The sequence below is a fragment of the Hoplias malabaricus genome, chromosome 6, assembly GCF_029633855.1.
Source record: "Hoplias malabaricus isolate fHopMal1 chromosome 6, fHopMal1.hap1, whole genome shotgun sequence".
Classification (NCBI taxonomy): Eukaryota; Metazoa; Chordata; class Actinopteri; order Characiformes; family Erythrinidae; genus Hoplias; species Hoplias malabaricus.
The window spans coordinates 24,973,653-24,997,584 of record NC_089805.1 but is presented as its reverse complement, the minus strand read 5'-3'; the positions used below and the strand labels follow the sequence as shown (position 1 = coordinate 24,997,584).

General features: G+C 36.5%; 5 protein-coding genes across 5 annotated transcripts; 3 read left to right on the top strand and 2 right to left on the bottom strand.

Moving 5' to 3' along the window:
• The first annotated feature begins 1,041 nt into the window (after window positions 1-1,041).
• hbaa2 (hemoglobin, alpha adult 2) lies at window positions 1,042-1,843 on the top strand. Its single transcript, XM_066673666.1, has 3 exons — window positions 1,042-1,171; window positions 1,285-1,492; window positions 1,607-1,843. The coding sequence occupies exons 1-3, from the start codon at window positions 1,077-1,079 to the stop codon at window positions 1,733-1,735; spliced, it is 432 nt and encodes a 143-aa protein (XP_066529763.1). The 5' UTR covers window positions 1,042-1,076; the 3' UTR covers window positions 1,736-1,843.
• An 8,876-nt stretch (window positions 1,844-10,719) lies between these two features.
• Window positions 10,720-11,527, bottom strand: LOC136699968 (hemoglobin subunit beta-like). Its single transcript, XM_066675058.1, has 3 exons — window positions 11,369-11,527; window positions 11,045-11,267; window positions 10,720-10,946 (listed from the first exon to the last, which is right to left on the bottom strand). The coding sequence occupies exons 1-3, from the start codon at window positions 11,458-11,460 to the stop codon at window positions 10,815-10,817; spliced, it is 447 nt and encodes a 148-aa protein (XP_066531155.1). The 5' UTR covers window positions 11,461-11,527; the 3' UTR covers window positions 10,720-10,814.
• Window positions 11,528-12,498: 971 nt separating this feature from the next.
• LOC136699969 (hemoglobin subunit alpha-like) lies at window positions 12,499-13,416 on the top strand. Its single transcript, XM_066675059.1, has 3 exons — window positions 12,499-12,700; window positions 12,851-13,058; window positions 13,190-13,416. The coding sequence occupies exons 1-3, from the start codon at window positions 12,606-12,608 to the stop codon at window positions 13,316-13,318; spliced, it is 432 nt and encodes a 143-aa protein (XP_066531156.1). The 5' UTR covers window positions 12,499-12,605; the 3' UTR covers window positions 13,319-13,416.
• A 1,721-nt stretch (window positions 13,417-15,137) lies between these two features.
• On the bottom strand, window positions 15,138-15,892 carry LOC136699140 (hemoglobin subunit beta-like). Its single transcript, XM_066673604.1, has 3 exons — window positions 15,776-15,892; window positions 15,466-15,688; window positions 15,138-15,370 (listed from the first exon to the last, which is right to left on the bottom strand). The coding sequence occupies exons 1-3, from the start codon at window positions 15,865-15,867 to the stop codon at window positions 15,239-15,241; spliced, it is 447 nt and encodes a 148-aa protein (XP_066529701.1). The 5' UTR covers window positions 15,868-15,892; the 3' UTR covers window positions 15,138-15,238.
• Window positions 15,893-16,923: 1,031 nt separating this feature from the next.
• On the top strand, window positions 16,924-18,007 carry LOC136699174 (hemoglobin subunit alpha-like). The gene is made up of 3 exons (XM_066673667.1): window positions 16,924-17,234; window positions 17,441-17,648; window positions 17,835-18,007. The coding sequence occupies exons 1-3, from the start codon at window positions 17,140-17,142 to the stop codon at window positions 17,961-17,963; spliced, it is 432 nt and encodes a 143-aa protein (XP_066529764.1). The 5' UTR covers window positions 16,924-17,139; the 3' UTR covers window positions 17,964-18,007.
• Window positions 18,008-23,932: the final 5,925 nt, after the last annotated feature.

The window sequence follows — 23,932 nt, the reverse complement described above, 5'->3', positions numbered from 1 at the left end:
ATTTTTGCATTTTGTCATGAAAGGTAGAATTCAATACCTAAAAATATACACCCAATAAATATCTATATATTTAAAGATGATGTTTTGGTACAAATTCTGTACTTTAATACGCGTAGCTGTATATTTTTACACCTGGAGTCTATCCATTTATTTTCGACTAAAGTGTGTTCGAGTTCTGATGGTGTAATTATTTTGCTACGTTTTTTTTCAATCTAGTAATTCAGACCCGCTCCACCCATTTAAAAATGTTTAAAGGCATCTTCGGTGATAATCTAGAATGTCATGTTCTTTTTTTCACTTGGCTCATACTTTTGGTTGCTCTCCTCAGATGACCTCTCTTGGCTAGCCAAATACGGTCTGGATTTTGCCAAAACCCTAGACTTTGGATAGCCCGCTTTTAATTCAGAATAGAAGAAAAATAAATAAACAAATAAACAAATAAATAAATAAAAGGAAGAAGAAGAAGAAAAACTGACTAATTTTTGCTCTTAAATGTGAAATAAAAATTTTGAAATTTACAATTGTTGAATTGCATTTGTTTATATTAAGAGACGCACAGTGACTATTACCAAGTGTTAACGTAAAAACAGAACTGATTCGCTAAATACATTATTGAGCAAGTGTAGGGCATTATTATGATGATGATTATGATGATTATTATTATTATTATTATTGCACTTGGAGATATTTGGTAAGGGTTAAACCTAATCAGTCAAAAACAGAATATCATTTCTTACCTTAATAATGTTTTTTTTTTCGTATTTTACACTGTTAGACATTTTCAGTACCTTTTACACAGCTCTCTAATAAAATATTACAAATATTCCCTTCGCCTTCTGTCGATGAGAATGTAATGTACCTTTAGAGAACATAAAACCACTGTTGTAAATTTACACTGTTTATACCTGAAGCGACCATTGTAACTCCACAGTAGCATTTTTCCCCTGAGGGTACTATAAACAAGGCAAGCTGAAAATGGTGTGGCTAAGAATGGTCATCTTGTTGGGTGTGGCCCCTAAGACGCTATAAAACAGCGGACGTTCTCCTCCTGAAATTCAGAAGTGGAAAAAACCGAAATGAGTTTAACAGCCAAGGACAAGGCCACGGTCAAGGCGTTTTTTGCTAAAATTTCGGGCAAAGCTGACGCTATTGGCCATGAAGCTATCGCAAGGTAAGTGTGTTATCTTCCATGAAAATACTGTGAGCGTTTATTTTATCAGACGATTTGTTAGCTCGTGTATGAGGGAAACATGTGCCCACGATCCTCTCGCCTCCTCTCCACAGAATGCTGGTCGCCTACCCTCAGACCAAAACCTATTTCGCACACTGGCCTGACCTCACCCCTGGTTCTGAGCCAGTAAAAAGGCATGGCAAAATCGTGATGGGCGCGATCACTGATGCCGTGGGAAAGATGGATGACCTCGTTGGTGGACTAAGCAGCCTGTCCGATTTGCATGCTTTCAAACTACGTGTGGATCCCGGAAATTTCAAGGTAGGTCCTGAGTGTATAGTGTGCCCCCAATAACAGTCTATGCTTCCTCTACAACACCCAAATGTAATTATTTCCGGACTTTTTTACATTTACCCCTTTTATTTTCCTCTTCAGATTTTGTCTCACAACATCCTCGTGACTTTTGCCGTACATTTCCCGGGCGATTTCACCCCTGAGGTGCACGTTGCCGTGGACAAGTTCCTCGCAGCCGTGTCTGCAGCTCTGGCTGATAAGTACAGATGAACATATGGCATGAAACACAGCTTTCACAGAGCTGTCTCCAAACCAATAAAGTAAATTCCACACGTGTGTTTCTTGGTCAAAAAAGTAGCTCTTTGGAAAATAAATATCCTTTGAATTTCTAATTGCCTCATTTGTCACTGCAGCGTAACACACGCACACAAAGACAGTCTTGTCTCCATGGTTTCAGGGGACGTTACTTCTGTTCTGTTCTTCTATTTCTGACTTACCCTAACCACAGGTAGTAAAGGTTACCTGTATATGATGCTCAGCCTCTTTCAGTAATAAACAACTTCAGCGCAGCGGCAGGAAATGACAGGTTTTGTGAAGAATCGCTGCTGGAGTAGCATTCTCTGCACTGCACTCCCACTGTACGGCATATTTCAATAGGAGACATCCAGTCTTGATGGTCGAAATCATTTACCTGTGTTTACAAACGTGTATTAACAATTTAGTGTTTTAAATGTAACAGCACCTTAAAATATTATTAAAGGGGAGATTCGCCTTAATGATGAAATGCATCATTAACGTTAATGTGACAATATACGCCTTTTCTATACTTTAGTTAAACTTAAATCATTATATGATGTCCTATTTAACTAAAGTTACTTAATTTTCTTAATTATTCAAAAAATGTAAACAACAATAGGTAATATACGGTAAACCTGGGGACAGCCTTAAATATGAATACGCCCAGAAAGCTATAAAGCTTAATTTCATTCAATATATTAATTATAAGGTCCAAACAAGGTAATGCTCTCATCAAGGAGCTGGAGGAAAACAAATATTTAGTACACTGAACTCCCCTGTGTTGAATCCCAACGACCCTGAAAAGAATGAAGCCGTTACTGATTGGTATTCTATGTAAAATATGTATGAAACACTCACCAACAAGGGTGACATCAGCCTGGAACTTGGTTTATCTACACACATTTTCACATGAAATTCCCATTTTATAAATCAGCTCATAATGTTTAAAAATGAGGCCTTCGATTTACAGATGTAATTTGCCAATTTGACCGCAGTTCTCAACACTTGAACATGGTTCAAATGATCTGCATGTTTATATTTCCTCATGTCACTTTTTACCAGGGCTTGAGTGGTTCCACTTTCCAGCCCAGGAATTGTATGACCAAACCAGCCAAAACTGCGTCTTTCTCGACCAAATGATTAAATGAAAATCCAATTGATCCAATTAAATTTAGTATTTAGTCGTGGGTAAAAGCTTTGAAATAAAAAATGACATCATGGCCATTATAAAATAAAAACTACGTGACTTGACAGGTAACCATATTTTTGAACATTGTAACAATGGCACAAATGTCTAAATACGAGTTGGTTCATAATCGCATACTCGGATTCTTTCTACAATAGCTCTCTAACGAACTGCAGTCACGCCATCAGACATTCAATTCTCTTGGTCTAGCTATCAGACGCTAAAGAGCAACAGCTCTCTGAGGCTAAAAAAGTCACTTACTCGTCTATAAATGGTACAATATGAAGCTGACAGACCTTATAGTTCATTATTGCTTTCATATCCATGTACATATTTTTATGAAATTTAGCTTACATAAGCATACACACATACACCTAGACATTTAATCACATACATAAACACACTTTTTCTTTACTTTTGCCGCACACAGCACTACACTAAAGGAAAGCGCTCTCTGTTAGACGGCGACTGCTGCCATGGAAGGCCAACGAGCTGAAAAGAGATGAAAAAGACGTTTGTTTTCCACTGCTTTTAAATTCATTTTTTCATTCATTCATTATCTGTAAGCGCTTATCCAGTTCAGGGTCGCGGTGGGTCCAGAGCCTACCTGGAATCATTGGGCGCAAGGGAATACACCCTAGAGCGGGCGCCAGTCCTTCACAGGGCAACACAGACACACACACATGCTTTTAAATTGTTTCTACATAAAATGAACATGTTTTTTAACTTGTAAATGTTTGTCTTTATCCATTTTTTTATTCAACCTTGGATTTGGTCACAAAACACACATCACATACATCAATAACTATTATACAATGGCTGTCCCTCATTTTTGACCTACATTTAGCCATTAATTTCTATTAAATTTCTATTTTAATTTCACTTTGAACTTTGCTATTATGTCACTATCATACATTACTTTAACTACATTTCAATGGCTGTAATTTTGAAAAGATCCACAATTCCTAAAAACAACCATCTCATTCAGTAAGGTCAGCCAAGTCACACTTTTTTAATTTCACTTTGAACTTTCTCATTATGTCAATATCATACATTAGAGTAGATACATTAAATGTTAAAGTAGATAAATTAAATTAATTTACACCTTAAATGAGAACCAGGTTATTCAAGAAGGTTAGTATAGCAGACATAAAGTGCTATGAAAAGGTATTTGCCCCTATTTCTTTTGTATTTACACATTTTCACACTTAAGGGTTTCAGATTTTTAAACTACTTTAAATATCAGACGAAGACAACCTGAGTAAATAATAAAAACAGTTTTTCAATTATGATTTAATTAATTAAGGGAAGCTCTCCAAACAACCTAACCCCCCATAACCTGGTTGTGCTACCCTTGGCAGCAACAACTGCAATCAAGTGTTTGCGATAACTGGCAATAAGTGTTTCACATGTCTTTGGAGGAACTTTGGCCCACTCTTCTTTATAGAATTGATTTAATTCAGCCACATTGTAGGGTAACAAACTGAGGGCCAGACATTCCCTTTCAAAATGTTTTGGAAGAGAGCAGAATTCATGGTTTCATCAATTACAGCAAGTCGAAGCAGCAAAGTAGCCCCAGACCATCACACTACCACCACCATATTTGACTATGGGTATGATGTTCTTTTTCTGAAATGCTGTGTTAAGTATATGCCAGATGTAATGGGATAACCTTCCAAAAAGTTACACTTTTGTTTCATTAGTCCACAGATTATCAATCAAGAAGTTTTTTGGCAAATGTGAGGTGGGCCTTTGTGTTCTTTTTGGTCAGCAGTGGTTTTCGCCTTGGAAATCTTCCATGGATACCATTTTTGCCCAGTCTAATCTTACTGATGAATCCTGAACACTTAATTGAGGCAAGTCAGGCCTGCAGTGCTTTAGATGTTGTTCTGAGTTCCTTTGTGATCTCCTGGATGAGCTCTTTGAGTCATTTTGGTGGACACTGCTGAGAAGTTTCACCATTGTTCCATGTTTTCTGTTTTTGTGGATAATGACTTTTACTAGGGTTCCCTAGATTGACTCACAGTGAAAGCCATTTGTGGAATGGTTTTTCCAGACTGATGACTTTGTTTCCCATCTGTTTTTAAGATTGGTGCATAATGTGTTGCTTTTTGAAATCTTTTAGCCTACTTCATGTTGTCAGACAAGTTCTATTTAAGTGATTTCTTGATTCTATAATTGTGGTAGTAACAAGGCCTTGGTGTGTTATTTCACAAAAAAACAGGTTGTTTGGATAGCTTTTTGCAGTTAATAAATTAAATCATTTGATTTTATTTTTATTTACTATTTATCTTTGTCTGTTATTTTAATTTGTCAAATTCTGAAACATTTTAGAAATCTGTAAGGGGCATATACTTTTCCATAGCACTCTATGTCTGCTATATTACCCTTCTTGAATGACGTAGTGCTTATTTCAGGTGGAAATTATGGAACATTTTAAAATAACAGCCATTTAAATATAGTTTAAGTAATCTGCAATATGGATATAATAACACAGTTCAAAGTGGATTTAAAAGTGGATGGTAAGAGTATATGCTAGACTGACCTTCTTGGTGGTAATTTCAGGTGGAAATTATAGAACATTTTAAAATGGCAGTCATTTAAATGTAGCTGCTGTAATGTATAAAATTGACATAATGACAAAGTTCAAAGTGAAATTAGAAAAGAACCTGACAGTATAATGGTCTGATATTAAGTGTGTTGATTTGGCTGACCTTCCTGAATAAGATGGTGGTGATTGTTTTTAGGAATTATGAATCTATTCAAAATTACAATCATTGAAATGTAGTTAAAGTAATCTAGGATATAGACATAATGACAAAGTTCAAAGTGAAATAAAAAAAAAAATACTGACAGTAAAAATTTCTGATACTAAGTGTGTTAACTTGGCTGACCTTCCTGAATGAGATGGTGGTGATTGTTGCCATTTAAAGTAGTTGCTGTAATCAGGGATTTGTACAAAATGACAAAGATCAAAGTGAAAAAAAAAAAAACCTGACAGTAAAATGATCTGATATTAAGTGTGTCGACTTGGCTGACCTTCTTGAAGAAGAGGGTAGACATTCTGTTCGGAAATTATGTATCTTTTCAAAACCACAGCCATTTAAAATTAGTTCCTGTAATCTAGTACATTGATATAATGACAAAGTGAAATAACCTGACAGTAAAAATTTTTAATACCAAGTGTGTTGACTTGGCTGCCCTTCCTGAGTAACATGGCGGTCACTGTAGTCAGATATTAAGGGTGTTTTGAAAACTACAGCAATTTAAACTGAGATACTGTAATGCATGATATTGACATAACGATAAAGTTCAAAGTGAAATTAAAAAAAAAATTGAATAGAAATTAATGGCTAAATGCAGGTAGAAAATAAGGAACTTTAAAACTACTAAAGCCATTTTATGATAGTTATTGATGTATGTGATGTGGGTTTTGTGACCAAATCCAGTGTGGAATTAAAAAATGTCAAAAGACAAACATTTACAAGTTGAAAAACATCTTATGTGGAAACAATTCAAATCAGCCATTTTTAAAGCATTGTAAATCTTGTTTACCTACACTAAACAGTAAAAACGAAGGTGACGGACAGCGGGAAAAAACACTGAATGGAGAATCTATCACCATGGGCCAGAGATGTTTAAGGGGTGTAGTATGTCAGGTGGTTTACACTTGATCAAATATAACTTGTTTAGGAACAATTCAATATCTATTGAAATTTATAATGAAACATCTATCACCACAGGCCAGCAATGGTTAAGTTAATGTAAGAGGTGTAGTGTATGTCATGTGAGTGACACTTGATAAATTATTATTATTGTTATTGTCAATTTCTATTTGCAATATTGAAAAAACGAATTATTTTTTAAATAATTCTGTTTATTGGGCATAGCAAATTTAATTATCAGCAATGCCATATATTGTAATGTTTCGTTTATTTTATTTTATTGTTAAATATTTTCCCCCTCTACAGAGCAATAATTATTACACAAAATCCTAATTTTCATATAATAAAACACGATATGCTTTTTAGTTGCTGTTCGTAACCTTCGTTTTTACGTAGTGTAGTTTGTAGACGGTCCCTTAGCTCTCTTCGTGATTTTTAAAAGGCAAACATTTCTAACATAAACTGGTAGCTGCTTGTCTTGAATCCCATTATCAATTATTTGCAAGTATTAATCCCTTTGCAAGCAGCGTTGGAGAGCTATTGAAAAAGAAATCCGAATATGCGAATGTGAAACCAACTTTACCGGATTTTACATACATTAATATTTGCAACATATCTGTATTTCTTTTCTGAACTATAATGTTTCGTGATATATTAAACCTGTTTTCATAAAAAACACACTTAAAAATTATGGTTCTTCAACCAAACATCCCCTTAATTTCGGTTTAACATAAATGTGCTATTAGCAAGGTCTCAGTGCACAGTGAAAACAATGATCCGCTTGATACAAGATCATTTGTTTTTTGAATGGAAAGAATTCTATCTTTACTTTCAGCTTTTCTTTAAAGGAATCCTGTGTAAGATTTGGATCGGATTACTGGCTCCTGGGACTCGGTGGTTTCCTTCCGTCTTCTAAAGACCAAAAAAAAAAAACGGATTCACTATTTATAATGGCTGGATAATATCCTTTTAGAATTAAGAGTAGTTTTATAATGGGTTGAGTCATAAAAATGGTTGACGAAAAATGCGACTTTTATTATTTGTTTTATTCATTCATTTTAATGGATATCAACAGTAAATTAATAACACAGCTATATTTTTTTAAAGCAAAGCATTAAACATTCCCAAGTCTGACCCTTGGAGCCAGTTTCAACATGATTAAAGTTGCTTTTCACATTGCCAATTCATCTTCATTACAGCATTAATGGCAAAATAAAATTACACGCAGTGAAACCTTGACTTACGAGTGAATCAACTTAAGAGTTTTCCGAGATATGAGCCGTCGCTCGGTGGATTGTTTGCTTTATGATGCGAGATCTGAGCGAGTGAGCTTGCCACCGGCCAAAGGTAGTTCAGCTAGCGTTCAGTTCACTTGGTTATCTTGCCATGCAAGCGTCTCTGAAGTATCACTGTTTTTGTGGCATTGTAGCATTAAGTGTGTAGCGAGTAATTTAAGCGATAGAACACGAAATGAAAAATTCCCCTATCTCCTCCACCGCCGCCAGCATCTTCGTCTGATCTTCAAGATAAATACAAAAGAACCGGTTTAATCTTTACTTTCTCTTTTATTATGTATTATTAGTTTTTATACATTATATGTTATTTATAAAATACATATTTTACATGAAATATTAATGTTAATGGAAAAATTTAATTTGATTTACGAGCAAATAGATTTACGAGCTCGTTCACAGAGTCAAGGTATTACTGTATGTAAAACATATAACTCTAATAGAATTATTTATATTACATTTGCAACTTTCTCAAGTAACTCCAAGAAAACAGCTTTATGGCAGCAGCAAAAATAATCACGTTACTCGAATTAAAAATAAATGCATATTTTTAAATAAAATAAAAGAAATAACAGTGATAAAAGACACCGATTGTTTTGTAACAATAAAAAATATTTCAGTATATTTATCATTTAAAAGGTAGATATTAAGTGTGTTAGTAAAGGTCCTCAGTGGCGCAGTGGGCTACACGTGAAAACCACGCACTTCTGTGTTGCGCATAGCTGGGTTCGAAACCTGAAAGCGTTTATTGTGTTGCTTTTAAAACAGCAACTGAAATTGATTGATCATTGATTCACTAAAGTACCGTAAAGGATTCTACGTTGCCTCTCCTGATATGTATATTTGTAGCATATACCAACCTGACAGCATCTTTTTACACACATTATATATATATCAAAGTAATTCTTCAGATTAACATTATTATAGATTAACATTAATTAGAGCGTAAGACAAATATGAGTCCTAAATAAGCCATTCATTCTATGACATTTTGAGTGGACATCTGATCGTGTAATGAGGATGAGACTGTCTTTTAGACTCTTAGACCAATAAGATTCTTTCACATCAGATCTTATTGTAAATAATGACCAATTAAAAATAATAGTTATTTATCTGGTAATACAGTATTTTCAGAATACATGGATAGATTCTGCTTTGCCATTGTTCAAAAATGTTACTGATGGCACTGACAGTCCTGATGGCAGTTGGCTTAATAAATGTCTGACAACAAAAATTTTTTATACGATTGTCTACAGTCAAAAAGTATTTACCAGTTATATTGGTCCCCTGGCCTCTGTATATTTTGATTTCAAATGTTGACAACCCTTATAGGAGATGGTGTAGTGAATTTCCTGGCAGTTTTATTTCAAGACAAAAATAAAGAAAAAAGATTAATTGAATGCCTGTTACAATTTTTAATTAAACAAATTGAAATAGCATTAAGCTATCAGAAGAAACCTGATTATTGATGAAGGTATAAAGGAAGCCTGAATGTTCATGCATTAAAAACTGCAGTATTTAGGGCTAACTAAACAGATCTTTGTGATCCTGACATTATGACTGTATATTTTAGATACCTGTATATAACGAGTTAACTTGTTCACGACTCTGTTTTGTTTCTCTGTCTGTAGATGAATATTTCAATTATTTTTGTAAAGACAGCAGCTACTATTAATGTAGCTTTGCTTTATTTATATCTCATCAAAGAAATTTGCTGCAACGAGGCAATTATCACAAACCCCCTTTAAAGCTTAGCTCCCTAATCATTCATCCCTAGTGCCAGCTGTGCCTAGCAACAACCTAACAGCTACTTGAAACAATATGTCTGTCACTTAGCTATGGCCCTCAGAGCAACAACAGAAAACTCCCTAACCATATCTTGACAACAACATTCCTCATAATATCATAGAAACCAACTAACATAATCTTTACAACCACCTGGAATACCACACAAACAGATTTTTAAACATCAAAAACAAATTAAAATAGATCTAAACAACCAAATAAATGTCAGATAAACAACACACTAATTTAATTAAAATTAGTTAAAAAATATAGAATTAAAAACTTTCCAATTTAAGCTGGTTTGGAAAGGTTAAATTAAAATAAATTCAAATAGATCATCAACAAAAGCAGGGATAAGAAATGATAAGTGCTTTAAACTTTTATCAAACATTTCAGTGGACACCACCCAGGTAAGGGGTTCTAAAAATGCAACTGAAATGCCACTGCCTGAACCACAGCCAAGTAAACAAGAAAATAACAAGTACTATTTCTGTCTAATATCCTATCATGATTATTATTATTTGTGGTATTACAACACTTGTAGCATGTGGCTTAAGATTACACTCATGTCTCATTTGATTTGACATTAAGGCAAATGTATCATTGTATAATCATACTGACTTTTGTGTTTGCTAGCATATAGGCTCGAAGGGTCTCATGGATCATACAAAGTAGCTAAGTATTTTTTCTTAGTCAATAGTGAAGAACATTTTTAAGTCGTTCTGAGTGTCTGCTAAATGCCTTAAATATAAAAATATATTAATAGCAGTAGTACAGAGGCTAATCAGTCAGTGACTATCTCTTAACACCCGTTATAAATATACATACAATAATGCCTGCTTTCGGCTACATGGTTTCAGCATATAAATTCATTTCCTATATGCTGTTAATATTAATGTACTACACCCTCACTCCTTTCCCATAACATATTCAAAGTAAAAAATCTTTTACGTGCATTATTTTTATCGCAGACTGTAAAACAGTCCTGCTATTGAAGTGACACAATAAATAACAAACAATAAGATGCGTTTAAAATGGTTTATTTGATTGGAAGTAATCATTTTGTCAACAGCTTTGTACACTTAATTGGTCATAAGCTGATTCCTTGTTCATTGAGAGTGACTCTAGTGGTACTGCCTGCCCAGAGCAGAAGCCACCACGCACAAGAATTTCTGCCAAGCCTCCTGCACATCAGCGGTGAAGACGGAGGGTCCGAACTTCATGGCCACACACACGGTGATGCACTCAGCAAGAAGCTGGAGATAACAATTGATGGCAAAAACACGAATGAGTCCACCGATATAAACGTTTATTTGAACATGATATTTAATAAAACACATTCTATGAAACCTACCCTGAAGTTGTCGGGATCCACGTGAATTTTCTCAGAGTGCATCACACTCAGCTGAGCGTAGGTAGCCTTGATGTTGTCCAAGTTCTTCACGGCTTTGTCCAGCCCACCCATGACGATCTTCCCGTGATTGGCCACTTTGGGGTTGCCCTGGATGGCGGCGGGGCTGGACAGATTCCCAAATGAAGCGAAGTGCCTCTGAGTCCATGGAGCCACGATCAGAAGCCTGAAACGAGGGAGAGTTATGTAGAAGAATTATGTTCTAAAGCAACTATGATGCACAAACGAACCAATAATTATCTAAACACCACAAACATTAACCACTACCTGGAAAAGGCCTGAGGTCCGATTTCATCGACACAGATCTTTCCCCACAGGCCAACGATGGCGCTGCGCTCGGCGTCTGTCCACTCAACCATACTGACGGTTTAGAATGTTCTTGTGTACTTGCTTGAAGATGTTCAGTAGAAATCCCTGGGCCCTGCAAAGATAGAGTGCAATTTATTGATGTTTATTGTCTCCGCCCTTCTGAGACAGTGCAATGTGATTGGCTTCTTTCTTGTCGGGCGTAAAGTATACATGACTGGACGATTTTTTTTCCAAAAAGGTTTTGGTATATGCATTCTTGGAATTCATACCAAGATTAAATAAAAAAAGAGAGATAGTTGTCATATTTTAGAAGTACATTTTAATTGAACTATTTTGCCAATATCTTTTTCGCAAATATTTCCTTGTTGTGCTACATAAATATCTAAACAAGATGCAAAGTAATGATTAGAAGCTTTCTGGTGAATTTGGAAAGGCTACATTATATAAAAACAAAAACAATTGAGGACTGTTCAGTAAATAATTTCAGAGAAAATAATAGGCATGCAATCTAAATTAATATGTGAGATATATGTGAAGTCTATTGCTTGGGCTTGGTTAGTTTGATATTATATTCATTAATTCTTTCAAGGGGATTTTCGGTTGATTCGGAAATTCGCCCCAGAAAACACACGATCTTTGTTGTTATTTTTTTAACTAAAAACGAATAAAAGTCTAATAAAAAAAATCTAAAAATCTAATATTTATGGCCGTAGTTTAAATGTTCATGAACATTCGCCAAGAATGTTTATATTATTTCGAATATTCAGAATGCTATTGAAAGCATAGTTGATTTCATGCAGACATAATACATATAAATTCTGCAAGTTTATTTAATTTCTTCAACCTAAAATCATAAATAATGCTGTAAAAATAATAAAATACGTCGACTAGACGTAGATGCTTTTGAACAATCAAGCTTGAAACTAATGGCTCATACAGATTTGCTGGAAAATGAATAGTTAGGTGGAAATTAGTCCTCTTATCTGAATTATGCCAGACTAAAACTGGCACAGTTTTGATTACGCTGGGTGGAGTCCATCTAGAACATTTTGTCAGAGGTGTGGTTTAGATGAGATGCTTGGGTGTGTCAGTTTCTAGTTTAATATAAATACGATCAAGTGCGGCCAAAAAAGTTCATCGGGAGCATTTTTTTTCTGAATATATCCTGAACTGAGAAGAAGAAGAAGACTTAGCCATGAGTCTCACTGCTAAGGACGTCGCTGTGGTGAAAGGCCTTTGGAGCAAAATCTCCTCCAAGTCTGATGAAATCGGCGCTGAGGCCCTGGGCAGGTAATTTAATTATGTATATCTTACAATTCACGAATGATTACTGCGAATTTACCGGGTTGGGTTTTTTAACCGAATTTACGTTTTGTCAATGAGTGCATTGTTATACAATATTTGATAAAGAGGACTCCTAATCCGTTTCTTCTCCGTCAGAATGCTCGTCGTGTACCCCCAGACCAAGACCTACTTCTCCCACTGGCCTGACCTGAGCCCTGGATCTGCTCCAGTCAAGAAGCACGGAAAGACCATCATGGGAGCCGTTGCTGATGCTGTGGCCAAAATTGATGACCTTCCTGGCGCCTTCAACCAGCTCAGCGAGCTGCACGCCTACAAGCTGAGAGTGGACCCTTCCAACTTCAAGGTGGGTCTACTTTAAAATGTGCACTGTATAAAAATTCGAGTACAAATCATATTTTTGTAAATATTTTTCAAGTAACACCTGCCTCGATATTTTTGACAGTTTTAACGCTCTTTATATTTCTTTGATCCTAGATCCTGGCCCACAATCTCATTGTGGTCGTGGGGATGTTGTTCCCTGCTGACTTCACTCCCGAGGTTCACGTGTCTTTTGACAAGTTCCTCCAGAACGTGGCCTGGTGTCTGGCTGAGAGGTACCGCTAAGCTGCCAATGGAAAGACATTCTGTCCTCTGACGCTGTTGTTCTTCGATACAACCATGTCTGAATAAAATCATTCGATGAATAAATCTCAAAATGCTTCAATGTGGTTTTTGATGCTAAATTATAGATAAACCTTTGTACTTTTGCCTTAGAAACTGTGTATAATTTATCAGTCTTTTCACTGTTCATCCTAAGTCAAAGATCACTTGCCATTGATCTAAATTTTTGCCCATGAAACCATGAAAGCTTCATATAAATTGGTTAAATTTGTCCTTGTATTTTACTAATTATTCATTGGGCGGAGACCTCGAGATACATAAATCCAAATAAAATATTTCTCTCAGTATAAAGTTGATCACTTTCAAAAATAAACATTTATGGACAAGGAACTATTAAAAGTTATATGTCTATAATATGTTGCCAAACTGTCATATTAAAAATGACCTTATATTTACATTTATTAATATTAATTGATTTTCAACCGTCTCATTTTCTATTTGTATTGTTCCATAAATAATATTTTTTCAAACCACCTATTTGCATTTTAACAAAGTTATGATAAAGTAAGGCAAAAGTTAAAACGTTATGTAAAAATATATATTTACATTTTAAATTCCTTATTTACCAGCCTTCTGGCAATGGTTTGAGCTTTTGAGAATGGCTGGGTACTTTCACTTATGCACTTAATCACAAATTTGAAACAGAATGGAAACTGCTTTATCAACTTCTAGAAATCAGTCTCCCAAACACCCCCTCCCCTCAGTCTATCTTATAATCCAGTCTGCCACTAGTCTGAAAGCTCTTAAAAACGAGCCACCAAACACAACTTCCTCGCGTTTATCAAGGAACCTTTCACTAATTCGAGATTCTTTACACACCGTTGATATGTTTGACAGTAATTTTTTGACTTGGCATCACCTCTAAATTTTTGCACTGTACGGGAAAATGGAAATCCAACAACTAGTTTAAAAACCCCAGTGGTGGACTGACTTCCTGTCTGCGGTGTGTTCCCGCCTTGGGCCCAGTGATTCCGGGTACTCTCCTCGCGGACCCTCCGCAACCCTAAACTAGAAAAGCGGTTACAGACAGTGAATTAATGTATTAATAAATGAATCATCTAGAAACATAAGCACGTGGTTTAATTTCTTACAGTAGTATATAATTTTTAAAGGGCAAGCGGTTCATTTTTTGTACCCGCTTCATCCGGGTCATGAGAGGTCGCGACGGATTCGGAACCTATACGGAATCATTGGAAGCAAGGCAGGTACACACCCTGGACGGGGAGCCTGTTCATCCCAGAGCACCACACATAATTTACTGACACAGCTGACACTTAAATTCATTTGATTTTGGACTGTGAGACGAAACCCACGTAGACACAGGGAAAAACACTCAGTTCCTCACGGTCAGTGTCAGATATTCCAACCCACGACCACATGACCCTGTGTGAAAGCGAGACTATATATAAATATATATATGTGTGTGTGTGTGTGTGTGTGTGTGTGAGTGTACTGAGCTGTTTCACGTAATTTCATTCACTCTTAAAAATAAAGGTTTTATAAAAGATTCTTTGAGCAATGCGACAGAAGAACCACGGTGTTTTATAGATAGCAGATTTTGTTTTTGGTAAAACGTTTAAAAGGGTACCTAAGGATGTATTTTTAAACCTTCAGAAAATTTTCACACTTACACATCTCCCAAACAAACATAGGGCTTTCAGGAACCAAACATGTATATATATATAGTACTGCTATATATAGTTCTTATAATGACAAACAAAAAACAAATGGCACAAACATCAGGACTAGTAAGATAGGTTTGAAATGTTTTATTTATTTATTTGCGCAATCTTCTTGTTTACAGCTTTGTACACTTAATTGGTCTTAAGCTGTTTTCACGTTCATTGAGAATGACGAGTGACTCTAGTGGTACTGCCTGCCCAGAGCAGAAGCCACCACTAACAAGAATTTCTGCCAAGCCTCCTGCACATCAGCGGTGAAGACGGAGGGTCCGAACTTCATGGCCACACACACGGTGATGCACTCAGCAAGAAGCTGGAGGAAAAAAATAATGCCAAAACAACGAATTAATCCACTGATCTTAAACTCCATGGGATATAATTGTAATAAGATCAGCCTCTGAAACCTACCCTGAAGTTGTCGGGATCCACGTGAATCTTCTCAGAGTGCATCACACTCAGACTAGCGTAGGCAGCCTTAATGTTGTCCAAGTTCTTCACGGCTCTCTCCAGTCCACCCATCACCACCTTCCCGTGATTGGCCACTTTGGGGTTGCCCTGGATGGCGGCGGGGCTGGACAGATTCCCAAATGAAGCAAAGTGCCTCTGAGTCCATGGAGCCACGATCAGAAGCCTGAAATGAGGATGAATTATGAAGTCGAACTATGTCCTAAAGCAACATGTACAAAACAAATTAACAATTTAATTTAATAAGAAATACCTGGAGATGGCCTGAGGTCCGATTTCATCGACATTGATCTTTCCCCACAGGCCAAGGATGGCGCTGCGCTCGGAGTCTGTCCACTCAACCATACTGACGGTATAGAGTCTCTTCAGGTGCTAGCTCGAAGATGTTCTATAGCGGAAAAGTGCGCAATTTATTCATTTTGAATATCTCCGCCCATCAAACAGAAAACAAGTTGATTGGCTCATTTCTCTTCGGATGTAAGGCTTACGTGACTGGTTATCACTGATGGGCTTTTGGCCAAAAAATGCTGGCACATTTTCTCGGTATTGTAATCAGGATTTCTTTTATAGGTACAAGCCTTGACATTTTTGGAAATTACGTAACATGGAAAAACAACCCAGCAAATTCACCAATGTTAAATCAACTCTATTAGTATTAAATTAACACGTTTCAGCGTTACATTTTATACTTACATTGTTTGTTAATTTAACACTGGGAATTTTGCTGTGGTGTTTGAGATAAATACATATTATAATTTCTTTTCACTAGGGCACTGCCCTGGCAATTTAAATTACTTTATTTCAGAACTGTTATACTTTTGTTCTTTTATACAAAATCACACGGATACTTAGTTTAAAATGCATCCTCAAAATTCAGTGCAAAATACAATAAAGGGCTGAACAATGTATTACAAAAAATAATGTAATTTGAACAAATGGGAACAGCGAATTATTTTCAAGTATGTTTTCATTTCAAATGTATTTATTTATACATCATTGACAAATGATGTAAAACGTCTCTTTGATTTAAATTTATGCAGGTTAAGCAGTGTCCATATGTTGGAAGAAAACAAACCACATTTTAAATATTACCTTGACCAAAATATTTGTTGAAATAAATATAGGATGTATGTTTATTGATATTTTCAGTCGTAATTACTAAATACGTTGCCTGTAGTTTATTCACAAACTATTCTTACATGCAGGGTGCTGCAGGGTCCAAATCGTGAAAATATTTCACACAAAGAAATGAACATTGTACATTAAAAAATGTTTATTTATTTTGAAAATCATTTAAACATCTAGGTGTTTCAGTGGTGATTACGAAAAATCTGCATGCTTGTAGTAAATTTATAGTACAGGTTTACATTAACTCGCTACGTAACTACAAAATATATGTAAGAACTTTTGTTATCAGAATGATACCAGGCTATACATTGGCACCGTGTTGATTAGACTGGGTGGAGTACAGTAGTAACGTGTATCTGAGGTGTGGTTTAGATGTTATGTTGGGGTGGGTCCGTTACTAGTTTAATATAAAGGTGGTGAAATTTGCCAAGTTCACAAGAACACTTTTCTGAATTCTTCCGGAGTTGAGGAGTAGAAGAAAAGGCAGCGATGAGTCTCACTGTCGATGACATGGCTGCGGTGAAAGCCTTTTGGGGCAAAATCGCCTCCAGGGCCGATGAAATCGGGGCTGAGGCATTAGCCAGGTAACAACATACTTACATTTGGCTAGTAAATATACATGTCGATAACTGAATGACCGGAACAGCTTTGGGCTGTTTGGGCATTTTTAGAATTGATTCTCTTATACTGAAAGCACTATGCCGAATGTACTGCACAACTGTGTGGTTCCAGACATGTTTAAATATGTTTTGTTGTTTGTGAACCTAATCAGTTCTACTCTTTCCGTCAGAATGCTCGTCGTGTACCCCCAGACCAAGACCTACTTCTCCCACTGGTCTGATCTGAACCCTGGATCTGCCCAGGTGAAGAAGCACGGAAAGACCATCATGGGAGCCGTTGCTGATGCTGTGGCCAAAATCGATGACCTTCCTGGCGCCTTGAACCAGCTCAGCGAGCTGCACGCCTACAAGCTGAGAGTGGACCCTTCCAACTTCAAGGTGGGTCTACTTTAAAATGTGCACTGTTATATTCGAGAACAACCTTAAAATACACGTGATTCGGATGAGGAGGTCTAATATTCAACTTAAACATACACGCCTGTTGCCTAAAATATTTTACAACGTAGAACACTGCTGTTGTTTCCAAGGAAACCTGACACTGTTTTGTCTGCTTTTTAATCGCAGATCCTGGCCCACAATCTCATTGTGGTCGTGGGGATGTTGTTCCCTGCTGACTTCACTCCCGAGGTTCACGTGTCTTTTGACAAGTTCCTCCAGAACCTGGCCTGGTGTCTGGCTGAGAGGTACCGCTAAGCTGCCAATGGAAAGACATTCTGTCCTCTGACGCTGTTGTTCTTCGACACAACCATGTCTGAATAAAATCATTCGATGAAAAATGATCAGTAAGCGTCAACTGAGTTTTATTTGAAAAATATGAAATCATTTGAACATTCTCAATATTCATAAATAATAAATTGACTACTGGTTGAGACTACTGGTCTTTCAAAGAGGGGAAGCTCATTGTCTGCTCAGAAAATTTACACAATGAACAAAGGGAATGGTCAAGTAATTTCACCAAGCAAATACTAAGACATGGGCTGCAGTTTGTCTTTCGACTTCACTCGCAAAATCCGCGATGGGATTGAAGCTCCCAATGATTAAGTGACGGTTTAGAGCTCAAAATAACTGTCAATCAAAACCGGATTTAGCCTATCGGCTGATCCTCCAATCATCTTGCAGAAGCTCCGCGTCCAGACCCGCCCACAGCTCCTTTCACCCCATAGAGCCTCAGCGTCCGGGGGCGGGACAAAATCATAGCATTTATCCAATGACCAGCGAGTTTCGAAGTAAAAAAAAAAAAAAAAAAAACGTTCCATGCAGTCCTGTTGTAGTGAATAGACGCTCAGCTTCGGGAATGTATGAGAAGTTAACAAAATCAAGTCAGTCGTCAGTAACTGATTCTGAACAAACTTTCTTTAAAAAAATTATTTAAAAATTATCCTGGGTTTTTTTAGGTCTTCATGCACATATTGACTATTATATAATTCCTCTGATTGTCTCTACACTATTTTGTGGCTGGCATACAAGCTTCATTTTTTTTACCATCAAATTTACCAAGCAGTCTACACTCTAAAAAGTCATTCTAGTGGCCTTTAGCCAATACTGAAATATATGCACTGCTTTAAGAGAAAAAATTAATTGAATGATTTTGCTAGAGTTATTATTTTCATTTGGTGTTTTATTGAGTTTTGGCAACATAAATAATATAAGTGTTGTTTCAAGACAATTTCCTGACTAACCCGAACACAATATATTCCATTAAATACTAAAAAGCAAAAATCATTTTCTGGCAACTCAGTTATTTGTACCGGACAACGCCATCTTCTCATTCATTTGCATTTACCTGAGAAGGCTGCTTCAGTTTGCTCCAGGTACATCTTATTGTGGACAAGGCACAAAGAAAGCTACCAGGGTGAGTGTTATAACAATTTTCATGACCCAATATGTGGTTTATTTTATTGGTGTGTTTAGGTTTGCCCATTTTTCTGTTGTGTTGATGGTCAGTGTTTGGTGGATATAGGCAGAATTAGCCAACTAGCTTTCCTTAACTAGACAGTGTTACAACCGCTAAGAACACTTATGACCCTCAGGTGCTTTTGTAATTTAATTATCTACTCGCCGCTTTGAGACATGGCGCAACAGGTTAAACAGAGGGAGAGGGAAACGGATGGACGTGGAGACGAAATTATTTTTTAATTTACGAGCTGGCATACTTTCTGCGTTTTAATTTGCCAGCTGCCTATGCTCTCGACCAATCACCTTGTTGCGCACGGCGTCTCCATAAGACGGGGTGGGGGGTAAAGGGCCGTGTGAATTAGTTCGCGCGCGCTAGCTAGACATATAGCCATCTCCTCTTACCCTACCACACACCGACATACAAGTGTAGAGACTGTATTGACTAATAACCAAGGAATCCTGTTTAGTATACCCTGTGGTGTAACTGTTAGGTTAGTGTTTGTGTAGCAAAAAGAGGCAACAACCACATTCCTAGACGTTAATATTTTGTAGTTCTAACCCCATTAGCTCTGCTTTGAGTAATGGTGGTCAATTTCAGGGCAATACTACCAAATAATAATCAGGTGACTGTAAACTTCTGAACTTTTGTGTGTGTGTGTGAGAACCAGAACAACAACACGGATGGATGGAAAGAAGTTGCCTTGTAGTGTATCTTGGAGAGAAGCAGAAGGACCTTTTTGTAGAGTGCAATGTAAGTGCTTATACTTGTTCTTGAACCAAATCTTTATTATAACTAATACCTTTAGGTTGGTTTTAACAGGGAAAAATAAGTAGACTGTGCAGGAATCTGACCCTCTACAACCTGAGTCCTCACCTGCTGTAAATTTTGGTGACTTTTTTTTGTCTACTCTTTATTATTATACTGTATTATTTTAGTGGCTGGGAAAAAGCAGTTTATTAATGTGTATTTGCAGAATGTTAGTGTGTTTAGTTTTTAGGTCTATTACAGCAACGGAGATGTGTTAAACAAAATATTGTTTACATTGGTCATGGAATTGGTTCCAGAATTTAGTAAAAATGTTTGCTGTATTGGGAGATACATTTTATTTTTGATAAGTCACAATCTGAATTTAATTTCTTCTTGTAATGTTAACATTTTTCTTTGCATACTTATTTGAACTGATGCATTTGACCTGTTTACTTCAATATTGGGAATTTGTGACTGACTGGTTGTGTCTTTGTCCACAAAATCTCAGAAAGGTACAAATAGATTTGATAGTATGTAGTTATGAACTGACTTGATAAAAAAACAAGTTATGCCTTTATTTCGCTGACACTAACACTGTTATGTCTTCTACAAGGATGTGCAGGAGTTTGAGGCAGATCTTGCAAAGGAAGTGATGAAGATTGCCATCGTCGGTGGGTCTGCTACCATTGTAGTTGAAGGAACCAAAGTCCTGGAGGGAATTGATGTTGCCAGATCCTGTGCTTTGCTGATGGGGTAGTATATGCCCCGAACCTCAGCTATCTGAAGAGGTTAAAATACACCTTTGAGGTATTTCAAAAGCTGTTACTTGACCTTGATGGAAAAAAAGCCAGCTCGAAAGTGATGAGACTCATGTGCAGTATTTTCTATGCTTAAAATCAATACATTCTCAAAGTTCTGTTTTGCTGGAGGGTTGCGTTCAAATATGGACAGTTATCAACCATATATTGGATTTGCTGTTGCAAATATTAAAGTTAAGACTTCTCTGATGTAATGCACTTGAAGCTAGAGTTCCCAAACTTGTAGTCTCTGCTTTTGTTTCACTCTTGTTCACAGACTATTATGTGAAACATTACTTCTAAATATTGGAAGATCCAGTAGATTGTATTTGATACAGATAATTTACAAGTACAATACGTTTTGTGCTGTGCTGTTTTTAAGCTTGTGCTGTTTCCAAGCAATGTCTAAAGCATATTTTGAGGCAAGGTGTTGAGCAGCTAAATTATCAATCTAAGTTTAAAAAATGGTTTGTGGTTAGATGCCTCCTATGTTGCAGAAAATTCACAACGTTCAATTGGGTCTTTTGGAAATCCCGGATTTAATTCATTTAACTGATGCTGTATGTCATAGTGCCTGTGAGACATGGTCACCCATTGAATGTTTTCATTTTTATTATAGTGAATTGCATTTAAATGAACTAAAGTTTATTTGACACTAGCCAACAAATAGGCATTTCCATGTTAGTGAATTAATTTAATTACAAACTTCCAGACTGTGTGACATTTATGCAAAAGGCTGAACACTTTATATGCACTTTATATATATATATGATTTAATTTTGTTACACTTTGTTACACTTTTACACTTTTTTTTGTTTTGAGAAATGAAGGTTAAAAGCCTGCTTTTTCTGTGCATTGATGTCTTAATAGCTCTACATTGTTGCAGTTTATTACCAGTTTGAAATGTTAAAGTAGGTGCTTTCTATTACTGTTTTTATGAATGTTCTTGCATCATTCTTTAAATTGTCTCACACTCAATTGAGTGAAATTGAGCCTTAAGTGTGATATTTATACAGTATACTTAAGATTTTTTTTTACTGTTACTATGTGAAAGATGAGATATGATCACAGTATGGAATAAAAGTAATCATACTGTTGAATATCTGTTGATGGTGACTTTTATTAAGTTCATGTTATATGAAAATGTTTTTTACTATGTCTGACAAAGTAACTCAAAAAGCTTTGTTGGATCAATGTAATTTTACCAGAAGTCGACCCAACTCAAAAAGACTGTCACAAAACTTTGCGTTGATTTTTTTTTTTTTTTGGACCCAATGCTTTATTTTTTAGCGTGTACCTCAATACATAGGTTTCTCTCATAATATGTACAAAGAAAAAAGCTTCAGTTTGCTTAGGGCTCCAGGTGAGATGTGAGGCTTGAGGTCATTCAGAAGTGCCCATTTGTTTATATTTCTTTGTTATCTTATTACTATGTGACTTTGAAAACACCAAAATTCAAAAACACGGTTATTTTACAAGATTTGTGTTAATCTTTAATGTAATTGCATTACACTTTCTTTCAAGTTATAGCACTGTAGAGAAGCTTGGGCTGTGTCCCAAAGTATAGCACCACACTCCCTATATAGTGCACATCACAGATAATGCAACTAATACAGTTTTTCTCAATTGCTAAAACACAAAACTCTGTCTGAATCAAATTCTCAGTGTCCTAAACCCATTTATTGAAATTGTCACCCATTTGTCAGAACCACAAGCACATTTCACCTAGTTAGTCACAACAGGTTCACCCTTTTGTCAGAACCTTAAGCACTTTTCACCTATTAAGACACAATTTGCAAACATATTTTCACCCACTAAAACACATTTTGCACTGTGATGCACGTGGGCTGCATAATGGTAAGCACAGGCAGCAAAAGTGAACCTCAAATAAAGCACCGGTATCACAACTTAAACTCAGCCTCTCTAAATTGATCACACATGTGACAAATGATGTGAAGAAACCAATATAAGCCAGTACAAGGGTCCCGGTCATAGAAGTTTCACTATGGATAGAAACAGAGAGGCAGAGTAAGGGGAAGAGGTGGAAGAAGAGGAGGGACGAGACGAAGAATGATAATCTCAGATGAAATACAGACAACCATCATTGACCACGTTCTTGTCCATGGATTGACTATGAGGGAAGCAGGACTTCAAATTCAGCCCAACCTGAGTAGATTCACAGTGTACACCATAATCCGAACATTCAGAGAGGAAAACAGGTAAGTGCTTTATTCATTTTGTGTATGTTTACAGTTTGACTCAGTACAGATCTGTAAAAAGGTTTTTCATTACATGATTTTCCTAAAACATTTGTAGGCTCAGTGCTGCATGCAATATTTTGTAACGGCATGTTCTTTTGTAGAATCGCAAGACTGCCACATCGCAGGGGAGGACGTCTATGTTGAACCCACACCAAGAGACTGTCATTGTTGACATGGTCCCTCAAAGACAAGTGTAATCATACTGCGTGAAATACAGCAGAGAATGTTTCAACTGGATTCCTCAGACCATCCACAGGAATATATTTACATGGATAAAGCTGGGTTCAATCTCGCCAAAAGGAGGAGGAGAGGAAGGAACGTGATTGGCCAACGAGCCATTGTTGCAGTCCCTGGCCAGCATGGTCATGTTATGTGCTTCCATCAGCAATCATGCGGTTCGCCACCATTGTGCCACATTTGGGCCATACAACACTCAACATCTTTTGGCTTTTATGAGTGATCTTAGAGATATTGTGTTAGGGTGTGAGCAGCAGTTTTCACCGTCCTGTCCAGGTCAGACAGTGGTTCAATATCAACCAAGATTTCCTAAATATTTTTCTTCCACCATACTCCCCTTTCCTCAACCCATCAGAGGAGTTCTTCTCTTAATGGTGTTGGAAAGTTTGACTGGCAACCCTCTTGCAGCAAAATCTCTTGCAGGCCATGGAACTGGCCTGTAATGATCCGGCATACTAGGAGATAGGATAGGAGTCCTGTGGCCTGACCCAGCACATCAACATAATGCTGCACTAGAGTAGATACTGTATGCACTTGTTATAATGTATTTCTTTGTGTGTGTATATATATATATATATATAATGTTTTTTTTTTTTTTATATTATTTATTTATATTTTACACACTACATAATTACTAATTTTTGTTAAACAAGAGTTTTGCTTTCGAAACTGCATTTTCCTTTGTGGACAATAAACATTAATTCTAAAGCTTCATGATCTGAT